The sequence below is a fragment of the Acanthopagrus latus genome, chromosome 23 (assembly GCF_904848185.1).
Source record: "Acanthopagrus latus isolate v.2019 chromosome 23, fAcaLat1.1, whole genome shotgun sequence".
Classification (NCBI taxonomy): Eukaryota; Metazoa; Chordata; class Actinopteri; order Spariformes; family Sparidae; genus Acanthopagrus; species Acanthopagrus latus.
In genome coordinates this window covers 375,694-391,166 of record NC_051061.1, presented here as the reverse complement: position 1 = coordinate 391,166, position 15,473 = coordinate 375,694, and the positions used below count along the sequence as shown (strand labels likewise).

The 15,473-nt window shown below is 42.9% G+C and overlaps 1 protein-coding gene across 8 annotated transcripts in view; it reads right to left on the bottom strand.

Moving 5' to 3' along the window:
• rarab (retinoic acid receptor, alpha b) overlaps positions 1-14,815 on the bottom strand; it is a 69,176-nt gene extending 54,361 nt beyond the window's left edge. For 3 of the 8 annotated variants that reach the window (XR_005072820.1, XM_037088635.1, XM_037088640.1), the window contains exon 1: positions 13,997-14,815. Coding sequence is in view for 4 of the 8 variants with exons in the window: in XM_037088635.1 (XP_036944530.1) it covers positions 13,997-14,195 (199 nt within the window). In the remaining 4 variants the exon portion in view is untranslated. Of the gene's footprint in view, positions 1-5,557; positions 5,598-13,996 lie in introns of those variants that run through there. The other 5 variants (XM_037088636.1, XM_037088637.1, XM_037088641.1 and 2 more) reach the window with 5 other exon arrangements.
• Between the last annotated feature and the right edge of the window lie 658 nt (positions 14,816-15,473).

The window sequence follows — 15,473 nt, the reverse complement described above, 5'->3', positions numbered from 1 at the left end:
TGTGCATTCAAACCAAATACCACACAATACAGATGATATGGAAATATTTTGATGAAACCTGACTTACAGATGTCAAGGGAAACACTGGCTGCAACAGACTATTCAGTGCAGAAATAGAAATGTATAAAAATTGCATGTAAATGTTAAAAAAAAAAAAAAAAAATTGCAACTTTAATGACACAATTTTCTCTCGGTTTTCTCTGGCCTTGGCTAGAAATAATGTGTTGTTTAAACCATTCAAAGTCAGGCCATCATGGCTCCTAGGCAGGGCAGCAAGCCTGTGTCCACAGGTCAGGTTGGTTGAAATCCAATAGTGACGGTGTTAGCCAGTACTGGGGTAAGCCGCTTTCCAAATCTGATGTAAAATAGGGTTTAATGGCCTCCCCAGGCTGCCGTGGCTCTATGCCAGCAGCAGTTACTTAATAGCGAGCATGCTCTATCAGCTTAGAAACCACCCTTTAACCACGGCATTCAATTAAGGGGATGTAGGCACAAGTTCTTAAACATGATTTTTGTAGACACACTGTTAAGCCCGACAGACAATATCAATATCATTGCTCATATATCTTTTTTTTTCTTGTTTTATCACAATATCAATATTGGGATGCAGGTGATGCAGTCAGAGTGAGAGGATCTACTTCACTGGCTTCACCAGCTACTTCAGTGATTTTTGTTTCCAACTACCTCTGGAGCTGAAGGGAAAAGTAATTTGCAAGAAACAACAAAGAAAATACGCACTGAAGCAACAAACCCAACACACATGGCCAGTGCTGAAGCTAACTCAGATAATGGCAATGGTGTGCTGATGGAGGAAAATGTTGCAACCGCTACTGCCCAGAATGTTATGGAGAAGTTAAGTGCCCTCATGGAGCAGAAGTTTGCCAAGCTGCAGTCCACTTTGGACAGAATGGGCAACCGCATTGAGGACACGTAAAAGGATAACTGAGGCTGAGAGCCGCATTTCCAAAGGTGAGGACCGCACCATGTCCCTGGAGAACCGAGTCGCTGAACTGGAACAAAAAGTCAAGTTCTTACCCGACCGAACTGAGGACAGCGAAAATAGGAGCCGTGGAGAGAATATAAGAGTCACCAGTCTCAAAGACGGTACAGTGGGGCGACACGCAATTATCGTATTGACCCGAATATAGGACAAGGTTTTTTTCGATGAAAATAATGTAAAAAAGTGATGTTGTCATATAATCTGATCCAGTGAGTGCTGTAGATCTACAGCCAATGATGCCATCAAGACCATATCATCTGCAAAAAGCAGTGATGCGATCTTCAGGTCCTGTAACCCCTCCACACCACGATGCACCATGTATATCACAAACAGGATTGGGGACAAGGCACAGCCCTGGCAGAGGCCAACATCCATTTAGAACAAGTCCGACTCCCTCACCCCATATTCCCGCAGCACCTCCCACAGAACATCCCGGGGTCATACCCGGTCATACGCCTTCTCCAGATCCACAAAACACATGTCGACTGGGAAATTGTACTCCCAGGCCCCGATCAAGACCCCTGCCAGAGTAAAGGTCCGTTGTTCCATGGCCAAGACGGAATCCGCATTGTTCCTCTTCAATCCGAGGTTCAACAATCAGCCAGACCCTACTTTCCAGCACCTTGGAGTAGACTTTCCCAGGCAGGTTGACTAGTGTGATGCCTCTGTAATTGGCACACACCCTCTGGTCCCCCTTCTTAAAGAGAGGGACCACCACACCCGTTTGCCACTCCTTCGGCACCGACCCCGACCCCCACGCAATGTTGAAGAGGCGTGTCAACCAAGACAGCCCCTCCACACCCAGAGCCTTCAGCATTTCTGGTGGTATCTCATCAATCCCTGGGGCTTTGCCACTGTGGAGTTGTTTGACTACCACAGTGACTTCACCAAGGGAAATCGGCAATGATACCCCATCATCCTCCAGCTCTGTCTCCATTACAGAGGGTGGCTGAGTGGGATTCAGGAGGTCACCAAAGTACTCCTTCCACCGCCCTATTACCTCCTCAGTTGAAGTCAACAAGGTCCCAACCTTGCTGTACACAGCTTGGATGGTTCCCCATTTCCCCCTCCTGAGGTGGCAGACTGTTTTCCAGAAGTGCTTTGGTGCCGCCCGAAAGTCCTTCTCCATGGCCTCGCCAAACTCCTCCCACACCCACTGCTTTGCCTCTGCCACAGCTGCAGCTGCTGCCCTTCGGGCCCATCGGTAGTATAAACCTGCCTCAGGAGTCCCTCGGGACAACATGTCCGTAAAGGACTCCTTCTTCAGTCGGACAGCTTCCCTGACCACCGGTGTCCACCGGGGTGTTCGCAGGTTGCCGCCCCTTGAGGCACCTAAGACCCTATGGCTACAGGACACAGCTGCAGCTTCAACAACAGAAGCTTTGAACATCGTCCATTCAGGTTCGATATCCCTAGCCACCACAGGGATGCTAGAGAAGCTCCTTCAGAGGTGGGAGTTGAAGGCCTCTCGGACAGGAGCCTCCCCCAGACATTCCCAGCTTACCCGCACTACTCATTTGGGCTTACCAGGTCTGTCCAGGGATTTCCCCTGCCACCAAAACCAACTCACCACCAGGTGGTGATCAGTTGACAGCTCTGCCCCTCTCTTCACCCAACTGTCCAAGACACACTGCCAAAGATCAGATGATACGATCACAAAATCAGTGATTGACCTTCGACCTAGGGTGCTCTGGTACCACGTACACTTATGAGCATCCTTGTGTCCGAACATGGTGGTCATTATAGACAGACCGTGACTAGCACAGAAGTCTAATAATAGGCTGTATCTCCGTCATTACCGACGTGCATGTTGAAGTCCCCCAGTAAGACCACGGAGTCCCCCACTGGGGCCCCTTGCAGGGCCCCAGCCAGGACCTCTAAGAAGGCTGCATACTCCAAACTGCCGTTCGGTGCATATGCACTGACAACAGTCAGAGTTTTTCCCCCCAGCCCTTAGGAGTAGGGAAGCGACCCTCTCGTCCACCGGGGTAAACTCCAACAAGGCGGCACTCAGCCGGGGACTTGTGAGTATCCCCACACCCGCCTGGTGCCTCACGCCTTTGGAAACTCCGGAGAAGAATAGTGTCCAGCCCCTATCCGGGAGTTTGGATCCAGAGCCGACGCTGTGCATGGAGGTAAGCTCCGCCAGATCCAACCAGTAACGCTCAGCATCCCGCACCACCTCGGGCTCTTTCCGGATGGTGGGTCCACGGGATGGGGGAGGGAGAAGTGCCACGTTGCTCTTTTAGGCTGTGCCCGGCTGGGCCCCGGCCACCAGGTTCTCGCTCACGGATCCTCCGTCCAGGCCTGGCTCCGGATGTGGGCCCCGGGCTTCCTCCGGGCAGGGTCTCTCGCCTCACACCTCTATTTTCCATGGGGTATTCTGAACCATACTTAGTCTGGCCCCTCACCTGAGACCAATTTGCCTTGGGAGACCCTACCAAGAGCATATGGCTCCTGACAACCTAGCTCCCAGGTTCACTGGGACAGATAAACCTCTCCACTGCGACAAGGTGATGGTTCCCGGAGAGGTTTATCATTATATTTCACCTTAAAAACTATTTACCTTGCCTTGTTTGGTGTCATTATTTTCAGCACAACCACACATGTGTGACTGTACAGTTATTGCTTCATTTAGACATAATGTATTAAAACAATGGACCTAAAATCACAAAAAAACATAAAATCAAAGGAGGAAAAAGTAGATTTTTTACTGTGAAAACCACAAATATATTTAACAAACCATTTTTATTACTTACTTACTTTGCAGTTGCAGTTTTTGAAATTTATAAAGTTATATATGTAACAATTTACATTTAATTGCAGGCATTGCCTCGGGCTCAGGCCTCCCTCAGCTCTCTTGCCTCCTTCACATTCAGCTGTCTCCTCGTTGTTTAGACTAACAACACAAAAAAACAACTACGCTACACACTAAACACACTACACCAAACGCTGCTTAACACATTAACTATACACTCCAAACACACTAAATGTCGCAAATCTCTCAACTCTTAAAACTCACTCTCTATCACCGTCACTGCTGCTGTCACTCTTTTGCCGCCGTCTCTCCCACAACTTGCCCCTGTTCCTCGGCAACCAAATCACGTGTTTTGCCATATAATTTTGTGAGTGGTTGGTGTGGTGCCTTTTTCCACCAACAGGAACGTGTTTTTTTGCTTGCAAACACTTCCTGCTTGCGGACGCTTTCGTGACAAAAGCCCGTTTTTACCATTTCTTCCCGCACCAGACACAAAGCAAATGTGACGGCAATGTTCGCGAAAAAACGTGGCAGATATTATTTATCGTAAATCCGGTCGGGCGACTGGGGTGTTCTCGCGTATCCATCTCTCCTCAGACCGGAACAGACTCGTTCAGTCTCATTAATCCACAGCAGTCAGTTTAGATGCAAAGAACGGGACCGAATCGCTGTCAAAATACCGGTCCAGCTTGCGCCGCTGCAGGTATAAATCTGCTTGTTTCTTAAGGTGTGTCGTGGGGACGGGCTCTGCAGTGATTGGCTCTGGTGCGCACATGGCTATGGTGTGCAGTGATTGGCGCTGGTGCGCACGTGGCTATAGCTGACAATTCTAGCGGAATTGGTAAATACTTTATGAAATCATTTATTAGCGGTATCATTTTAGTCCAAACAAATCTGACGCTGCACACCCTTAAACCACACAGCAGCCATGCTGAAAATCTCAGATCAGTCCATTCCTGATCTGCAGAGATATTTGAGGCAGACAGACAGAGATTCCTTGCTTTCATAGAGAGATGTTCTCCCTCCCCCTGCTATATCCCCTTCAGGTGCTCACCCTGTACATAACCAAGAAATATCAGGATTTACAAAAGGCACTTTTATCATAGTGGAAACAACAAAACAAAGAATAAATGGAGCGCCTGTCAGTCAGCACGGAGGGAACACTAGCACCGAAGTCAGTAGCACCGCCCCTACACAAACTAGCATCTGGAGGCTCTGTGCACACAGCAGGGGCGACACAGGAGAAGCCTGGGGTGAATTGACAGCAGAGGTTTAGGTGCTCCTGTGCTGAACACCTGAAGACCCCGCCAGCAATGGCGGAGTAGCAACCATCCAACATCGCTGCGAGTCAGGGAGACCGCAGCAGCAGAGGAGAGCGACAAAGCAGCCCAGCGGTGAATAACCCTGAGGTTGTGGTGGAGGGATGACCAACGGAGCAATGATGGACAGCCCACAGAGTATTGAGTACGTCGGTTTGAAAGTTAACGTTGCTAGGCTAACAGCTGACCGGTGAGGCTAACAACTGATGGCGGGGCTAACAGCTAATCAGCTGAAAAATGTGACGTTAGTAAGTGCAACGTCCAAATAAAAAGTTGGTCAAACAACAACTACTGCTCTTCCAGCATGTGACACACTGACGAATGACGTAGGATGTGCTGCGACGGAGAAGAAAAAAACTGGATCGGCCCGTGGATCTGTTCATTTTTCCGATCCCCAACCCAGCTGTTTTGTCAATATCGGGCCGATATCCAATCTTAATATCAGATCGGTGCACCCCTAGTATGAAGTCAGTAAAGCACCTGTTTGACACTCCCTCACACAAATCTTCAAAGAGCAATCAGTCTGCAGGCCTTGAAAGGTGCAGCGTCTGTGTTGTTCTTTACCAACATGGATGGAGGAGTTCTAAAGCAGATGAGAGTGAGAAATAGGTGCAGCGGAATGTCAAGGTTGGATTAAGGCATGCAAGAAGATTTTTTCCTCAATGCATTGCAAAGAGAGGATATTGACTGTGATGTGGATGAGGCCATGTGGCCCCATCTTCAAGAGAGAAGAGACTGAGTATCAATAGTGGCTATTTCACATACTCTACAGTAATAGATTTTTATACTTTACTGTATTAGAATGTATCTTGATCTTCTTTTCTACGTTTAAAAACAAGTCCCTGGCTACATCAGTTGTTCAGGAAAATGCTTGCTGTGAAGCTGCAGAAATGTTTTATGGACTATGAGACTACCAGCTTTCTTAATTTCTTATACTTCAATAGATTTTATTTTGGTTTAAATGTATTTTGTGTGATATTGACAGTATTTTAGTTTTCAGCCACGGTTAGAAAAAAGAATCAATGGAATCAATAAAATTTGCATCAAAGCATCTTTGATTCTGGATGAAATTCTTTGCAAGAAGGCAAATTTGACAACTAAGTCTTCCCTCTAGGGCACTACACCTTCCTGCTACACATTACAAACTTCTTGAGAACCTCCCTGTAACTGCTCAGAAGTGCATTTTGCACAATTGGTTCAAAGATTCCCCACTGAGTATTACCCTTTTGGTACAGAGAGGTGTGTAACAGCCTACCCCATGAAAGATTACAGGCTGCCTGAAAGGTGAAAGCTGATCTGTTTTTAAAGATCTGGACACCTTTCTACATTGTTTAACTGCAGACCTGAAGAATTTGCTTCGAAAGGGAAGACACTTCTCTGAGTGGAAATCCCCTCCAATGACCTTTACATCTTTTGGCACTTTCAAGGTTAATGGTTTATCATTATTATTACTACTATGATCATTATCATTATTATTGTTTTCATTATTTTCTATTTTTGCTCTTTTTATCTCATTATTTCTTTACATGCCGCTTCATGTTTATTTTTTCTATAATTATTTTCATTATTACCTCTGTATTTCAATCTTCTTTTATTGTATGATTGTTGGGGGTGGGGGGGTGTCTGTAAACTGTGATATTTGCGCTGACGTATCTCTGTAGCAACACAATGGTTGTGGTTACTACAGCCATAAGTGAAGAAATCCAATTCCAAACCATTTATGGGTAAAACAACTGGATGACAGTTACTATTTTTTGACTAATTGAATAAGTAATACCTGGCAAGTCATTTGAAGAGCTGATTTCATCACACGAATAAAGCAATCATGGAAATCCATTATTACCAAAAAGCTCTGATGGTTGACAAATGTCTGTCTTCTGCAGGTATATTTCAGTGCAGAACAGAAACTTGAGTTGATATTAGAGCTAAAGGTGCATCAGTCAATGACATGACAAGGTCCATGTTCTCAAATTCCTTTTTCTTGACTTTGAGCTTCAAGGACCAACTCACCACCCAAATTCAAATTCACCTTGTGCTCTATGACTTTGGGGCTGATTAATTGAGAAAATTAATGATTCAAATAATCAGTCATTGCAGATCTGAGTCTAATGGAACTCCCATTGCTGCTTACTAACAAATACTAGTTGATACATCAGCCAGTCAGTATTACCAGCCCAGCTAATGTAGTGTTATGGTTTTATACTGTTTCATTTAAGTGGAGTTGGACCTCTTCTCTATTTTTATTACTATCCAACAGCAGTATGTGTGGTAATTGTGGATTTTGTGTGTTTTGCCTGTGTGCGTCAGTTGTTTTTTCAGAGACTCTGTGTGGCTAGGGCTCCTGTTCCTCAAACACCTGCAGCTCATCTACTCGTCAGCTTCAGTAATTGAGCATCAGTTTTCTCTCTACCCGCTAAAAGATTGTTTCTGGTCATCCTAGTGGTATATATGGCTAAACCTCTAGTGAAAGTCTTTTTTAAAAGTATCTGTTTGGCCTTTATATGGCGTTATTGATAGATCAGCTGAAGATGTGACAGGAAACAGGATGAAAGAGACGGGGGGGTGACACGCAGCAAAGGACCAGGCTGCTGTAGTGAGGACAAAGCCTCTTTACATGGGCTGCCTGCTCTACCAAATGAGCTAAACAGCACCCCTCTCTTGTTGAATTCTTGAGGGTGTCTTGCTCCCTTATATTTTCTGGTTAAAATGCATTATTTACTTATGTTTTCCCTTTCTCATTTCCAGCTCCACAGCCACATCACTGCAGAGCCTCTCGCTGATTTTGAACCACCATAGCTTTCTTTTCATCTGGGTAAATTCAGTAAATTAATTTTATCCCTTTGCCCCATTTCCCCTGTTTCAGTGTCCACTTTGGGTCCTAATTCAACCTCCTAACTGTAACAGTATGAACAACTTTCAGGCAGCAGTTCATTTTTAACTGATGCTTTAACCAGATCATTTTCTAGTTAAAATGTGGAATGTTGCCAGTATCAGGTCAGGTCTGATTGATTGACCACAGACCATTACTGACCACTATGCATTCTAAATAGTTTGATTGATGGTCTGTATAAAAGTTTATCAATGCCGCACCACTAAAATGCCATATTGTACTGCAGGGCTTGGGACTAAAAGCTATCCCCTCAGTCACATGTGTTTCGGCTGGCAGGACCTCACAAATATGTTGTGCTGGTAAAACCAGGAGGATTCTGAAAATCTATATTGAAATGGGGGTTAGCTCTTAGCAGGTTGTGAGCTGCAAAAAATGAATGTAATTATTTAGTTACTCAATATTTGGATAGTGTTTTTATTATGCCACTGACAACTAACAACTACAGATGATAACTAAAATGGCATTAAGTAGAGCACATACCGTACCTCTCCCAAAGGCCATTGGTCACCTTTTGTAATCACTCATAAATATATACCAGCCACCTTAATATACCAGATTTTTTTCATGAAGATCCATACAATGAACCCATTAGAAATCATTTCAAAATGTTGAAAAACACATTTAAGACAAAGAAAGTGACATCTGGATGTATCTGGAGCCACATCAAAGTTAATGGTGTCTATTTGGGGCCAAGACCCATTCTCCATTCAAGTTTCGTAGATATCGGTTCCGTAGTTTTTATGCAATCCTGCGGACCAACCAACCAACAAACAGACATGGTGAAAGCATAAACTCCATGGCAGAGGTAATTAAGAAACAAAATTGAAATTAGTGACCTGTATTAGTAGATACTGCTTGCAGCATTTATTGAACAACCCCCCAAAACCCTGATCAAATCACCCTGACTGTCAGCTGTCAATAATTAACGTTAATATATTACTAAAAACTTGATTTTGAGCAAAAATTTATATTGGTTTTGTGTGCTTTTTTCAGCTGGTGACTGTATTCAAAGGTAATTTAAGGGCCCCCACACACCGCCCAGACGTCCAACTGCCTTAAACAACCACTCTCCGACCACTCCATTGCCTCTTGTCTTACCCGTTCGGCGGAAAAGTTGCAATGAAACACACTGCTCAATGCAATAGTGCATTAGTGCTCTTATGCAATAGTAATTTTTGTAGTTGATAATGAGAAGTTACTAAAAAGTGAGACATCTAGCCGCAAAACTCAAGCTATTGAACAGGAGTGTTATTGAGTAGAGTGTCTACCCTTAAGGCCACACACTGGCCCAACCGTTGGACGTCTGAAGAGTTTGGAGAGACTCGGACAAGGTTGGGAACAAATATGTTTGGTGTGTTCAGCTGTGTCGGAAGCTTTCGGAGCTGCGTGGACGTTGTCGGCTCCGATGGGCCGTTGGACGTCTGAGCAGTTGGATTGTCTGATTGGTTGTGTGCCAGCTGAATGGCCATTCGGCGGCGCGCGAGCGAATCATTGCAGTGTGTGGGAGTGGCGGAATACTGTGTGCGCTTTGTTTTTCTCTTCTTGTTTTCATGTTTTCATGTTTTGCAGTTCTGGCACGAGACCAGTTGATATGTCCATTCAGGATGAATTTATTTGTGCTCGCTGCATGTTTAGTATGCTGCTGTTTTTATCTGAAATACTTAAGTTTCATTTTGATCGAAAGTAAAAAGAGTTGCGTGCATAAGCCTCTGGTTTACAACTCACAACACAAGCGCCACCCGCTTCTGCAGGACGTACACGCTACTGTGCAGTAGGCAGCACGTCGAAGCGGTGTGTTTCAATGCAACTTTTCTGCCGAACGGGTCAGACAAGAGGCAACAGAGCGGTTGGAGAGTGATCGGATAAGGCAGTTGGACATCTGGGCGGTGTGTGGGGGCCTTAAAAGCGAGACCACTGACAAGGCACATCAGGAGCAGTGTTTTCAGAGGAAGAAACAAACTTCTAGGCGCAGACTTTTCTTTGATTAAACGCATAATAGGCCTCCTTTAAGTTACACAGCACACATAACATTTTCCTGTCTCTAAAATATGTGAAGATGTGACATAAGTTTCAAATGAAGACAAAAACATGCTGTGTCAGAGAACTCTGGAACAAATTAATTAATAATAATCAGTAATAATCAATAATCAGCTTTCCACTGGCAGTCACAAACACACGCAGAAATTAAGACATCCACACAACCATCTACCTCCCCCCATTTTTCACACACTCACCCTCAGGTTAAATGTGGTCAATATACCCTCACATTCCCAGACAAACTGTGAGTGGATGTGTATTTGTGTCACTGTGTGTGTGTGTGTGTGTGTGTGTGTGTGTGTGTGTGTGTGTGTGTGTGTGTGTGTGACATAAAAGCGAGGTCATTCAGTGTGGGGAAGTGATGACTGGGCAGCTGACACAGGAAAGAAATAGGCAGATAGGAGAAATGAAGAGGGGTAGAGATGTAGGTCACTTCCCAATTGTCAGTGAGTCACTGCTTTGGATCACTCCCAAACACACACACACACACACACACACACACACACACACACACACACACACAGTGAGCCTCTATCCCCCAGCCACTGCTTACATGCCACTGGAGCGGAGGCTGAATGTGTGTGCGGGCATGTGTTTGTGAACAGCCTTTGACTTTTGAACCTGTTTGACACCCTTCATTCCCGTCCAACACAAAGACACACACACACTGAGGGCAGTACTTACGAGCACATCCCTCTTGCTTCTATATGTCTCTTTTTATGTTTCTCACCAGCTGACCAGAGTCCACTTTGCATTCTCTCTTCATGTTTTAACTTGATTGCACAAGGGCCATGTAACAGTTACATCACCATGTCATCATGCTTGTATCTATGAGTATAATTTGATGTGGATCCTGTTTCTGGTGAGCTTAAATTATGGTCAAGCAATTACAGATGGCTGACACAGAGCTATCAAGTTTTCTATCAGATTGGGTTTCACTGAATAAAAGCAGACTGTTGGCTCCTAACCTGATCATAATTTTGCCACTTCTAAACCTTATTTATTTATGCCAATTCTGTGTATGGCTGCTTGTGATTAGATAACATTCGAGCCTTGAGCAGCCTAGCTTCTTTCATCATATTAAACAAAGGATTCTTTTTGTTTTGTGCAAAACGTTTACATTTCTCATAGCATAATAAAGCAAAATGGATGATTTCAAAGATTCAAACTTGGTATTGGTGAATAAACTTACTGTGCTACTGTCAAAATAAATCACCTCAGAAAGATTCTGTATTCGCTCATGAGGATGATGACCGTATAAGTAAACAACTATTTTGTTTATTTAAATTTGTAGACAAGTGTATCAGGATGATATGATAGCTCTGTACCTAACTCAGGATTTTATCAGTCAAATCAAATTATGCTGCTCAATCAAAAGATTCAACTATTCATAATTTTTCAGTTTGGCGCCACACTGAACTGTAAGTTTTATTTGCTGCAAACTATTCATTTACTGTCATTAATGACAAGAAAAACAGCAGCCAAAAATTTCCAATTACAAAGCTGGAAACAGTAAATGTTTGACATTTTGGCTTGAAAAATGACATAAACAAGACAGCACTCCTGATTTTTTCAGTGATGTGCTCTCTAAAAACTGAGAGCATGCAGTCAAGGAGTTCTTTCTGTGCTGTCTCAAATACTCCTTTATACAAAGTAACACTCTGCAGATGTTCTTGTACTGCTGAATCTAGTAATGCTTCAACATCCATTAGTCCTGTGAAAGCCCCCTGATCTGAGCAGACACTTTCATCATGGCCACACAGGGCTAGCTCAAACATTAAATTACAGTCTATCATTTTAGACATGATTTGCCTCTTTTTGTAAACTACCTCGTTTTCTTCAGATCCCTATCCTGTAGCCTTCATCAAGCTGAGCAGCAATATTTATCTACCAAACATTACAAGACACGTAGAATTAACCTGTCCATGCCTTTTCACTTTTTCTGCAGGGTGCTTTAAATCGGTCCTACCTGACTGGATCCATGCTAGATCTGGTCCTGCTGTTTGAGAAAGGAGGCAGGGAAAGCAAAATAAAGCGCTACGACTAGCCATGACTTCTAAGCAAACCAGCCTCATGAAAAAGATGATCATACTGTCTTCCTCTGTCTTGTGCTTGTTGTTTTATCAATATGTTTGGCTGGTCGAGTCCAAGCTCTTTCTCCTCTCTCAGCAATTTAACTGAATTATCTTTCTCCATTTAAATCTATTGCCCAGAAGTCCCCTGTGTTACAAGGCTCCTCCAACTCTCTACAAACTTCTACGTCATCTGCTCCTACGTCAGTTCCTTTTCACACTGTTAATCACAGCCTTGGGGTGGTGACAGTCAGCACCCAGCAAGCTGCCATCTCTTGAATTACAGCAGGTAAAGTGCGCATGTACAGCTTATAATGAGGAGCTATGGCCAAAGATTTTTGCGGGTAGAAATACATTTCCTCTCAGTAAAATTATACAACATAGAACATTTTTAATCTACATTTTCACAGCAAGTTAAACATGTTATTCACTATCTGTATGATATTTAGCTTGCTTATTTTAAAATATAAAGCCTTATTCTTCTTCTCACATGTTGTGAGTTGAATTTTATTTTTACTAATGCGGCAGCTAATATAAACGTACATTTTTGCTTCTTTTTATATATAATTCCTCATTGAGATTCCCGTGCATTTTGTAAGGTTCTATGTTTTATCTTGTTTTTGTAATGTACTTTGACTGACAAAAAGTGTCTCTGACTGACTGACTCATCAACTTTCACAGGGCAGCCCTAGAGGTGCCAGTGTTTTGTTTTCAGAATTGGGATTTCATTTGTTTAATTTCAATATATTTGAATATAATGATGATTATAACCATGTAACAACAAACACAAGTTTAACATTTCAATTCAAGTCAGAAATCACAATTTTTATTGGGGACCCACTGAAATTACCACTTATGGTCATATTTATAATATACATAACATATACTATCATATGTAATATTTTCCAAACTTTGAAATAATACCCAATGTGGTACACTGTGAGGCAAACACTTGATGTAGTGTAAAATCAAGGAAATGTTCACCAGACACTAAATGACTACCAAAATATAAATATTTCCCCTTTCTTCTAGTATTTGAAGTGTTAGTATTAGTGACATAACTCTCATTAGAATGTTGGTTTCACACCTTATGCTCTATTGTCTAGTAATGCTACACACTGACTTTCCAAACAGGCGACACTGAAAAAAAAAACAGCCTGAAATGTGAACTGCATCAGTTATTGGTAGAATTGTCTATTTGACTAACCAAACTAAAAGTTCTTACTATCAGAATACGGTACGGTGACATAATCACGTAAAACATCTACACAAATGGCCGTTATCAATCATAAACAATACAATAAATATTATAAATAACATTGTTTTTTATAGTTGTAGTACTTTTGTGTGCAAGTATACCACATAATTCCTAGTTAATTTTCTGCCAGTAGCAAATGGACTAAATGTTTCCTCTCTAAACTGTTCACATGTTAAAAGCCTGTGCAGTGAATGTTGGTGAGCTTTGAACACACACTGAGCCTGAGGTCAGGATGGGCTCAATTTGGTAAATGAGTACAGGCAGCTGCTGACCTGCTGAGGTCATTTGAGTCACTCCACCTAAAACATAGACCAAAGCCTTGAGTTGCGTAATACACAGCATAGACAAAAAAAAAAAAAAAGACCTAATGGAGAAGCCCATTATGTATTTATTTTCATAACGTTGCTACAAAGATGGGTCATCTTAAACTGAATGCAGCATTTGTCAGATATCAGGGTTTTGCAGATCAGTGAACAACACGAAAAGCAAACTTGGTGTGTAAGTAAATATGCCAAATTATGAAAGCAAACCACATACAAAGTGCACTGATTTCGTTATTTTACAATCATTTTTAAAATATTTTTAAAACTAAAAGTTTTACATTTCATTTATTTATTTATTTCATTATTTTGTTTACACGTCATTATTTTCATGGGACTCACAGTGGCTGGATCCGCTCCAGTACCTGCCGGTCACCAGGGATCCTCCGAACGGTCGCTGGAGTGTTCCTACACCAGACAGCAGTCCCTTCTCCGGCCCGAGCCCTGGAGGTCTGTGGTAGTAGTCCATGCTCAGAAAAGAGCCGGCACTGGGGCTGCTGGGGCTGGGGCTAAAACCCACAACATCCACGCTTTCGTACATCCCCGAAAGGCCGGAATCGCGTCTGATGTCTTCGTCCCAAAAAAATGAAAAGAGAGAAAGAGGAGGAAGGGGTTGAGGGAGAGTTCACATCTTCATAACAGATCCTGGTGACCTTTTGGCCCTTGGAGGAGCTCAGACAGTTCGTGTTTTCGCTCCGTTTCTGGAACCAGTTCAGGCGACAAACGGATGCTGTTGTCCAAATGCTGCAAGTGCCACCGACTTGCCTGGTAACGGCGGTGCTACTGGAGTTGCAGCCCGGGTTACTTTGTGGCACCGACGATGGAAAAGAGGTCAACCACGGGAAAGATGCAATGTTACATTACATTACAGCGCCCATACTAAGAGTTTATTACCTCAACATATTCAGCCATAGTCCCTCCGGGTTCACACAGGTCCGACGTCGCTGTCTTTAGTTTATTCGCTGTTTTTACAGTAACATAAATGTAGTACATGTAATCGTCATATCGCTGAGCCGATTCCGTCGACAGCTGTCACAGCAAGCACGGCTTCTCCTTAAATCCACGCATTAAGTTAACCGCTTCCGAAAAGTGAGAAGGTCCAGTCGGTGGACAAACTGCAGTCAAGCCACCCTCCACTCCGAAATCCCCGGTCAACCTAGCTGCCACTTAATTTGCAGTGCCTGTATATAGGCGATATTACGGTAATGCCGTGCCAGAACAGAATTCAAAATAAAAGCAGACACTTATGAAAGCAGTCTGCAATTTCACACAAATACAATCAATCAGCGAGACTGTTAATTGATTGATGAATTATTTAAACGATTAGTTAATTACTTAATTGAGCATTTAAGGAATTAATTCATTGATTATTTATTTATTATTCAATTCATATTACCATCCTTATTCTTATCACACTGAAGCCGTAGAAGATGTGGGTCATGACATTTCATCTGTTTGTACAATTAGTCCAACATAAAAATAAACACAATAGCTAATAACAATATTTCCCTCATATTCAGATCCACATTAAGAGGAAAGTACCAGTTTCCACAGACTCATTTCACTTCAGACTGATAGAACTCAACCTCAGGGACTCACTCAGATAATTCCAGGAAGATCTGATATGGATTTTCAAAATAGAAGCCCTCTAAAATGTGATTTGTGATATTTTCCTTTGATTTCAGATTTACTTTAAAAGAAAAATACCCATTTCCACAGACTCATTTCACTTCAGACTGATAGTACTCAATGTCAGGGTTGCACTCACATGATTCCAGGAAGTTCTGATGTGGATTTTCAAAATTAAAGCCCTCTAAAA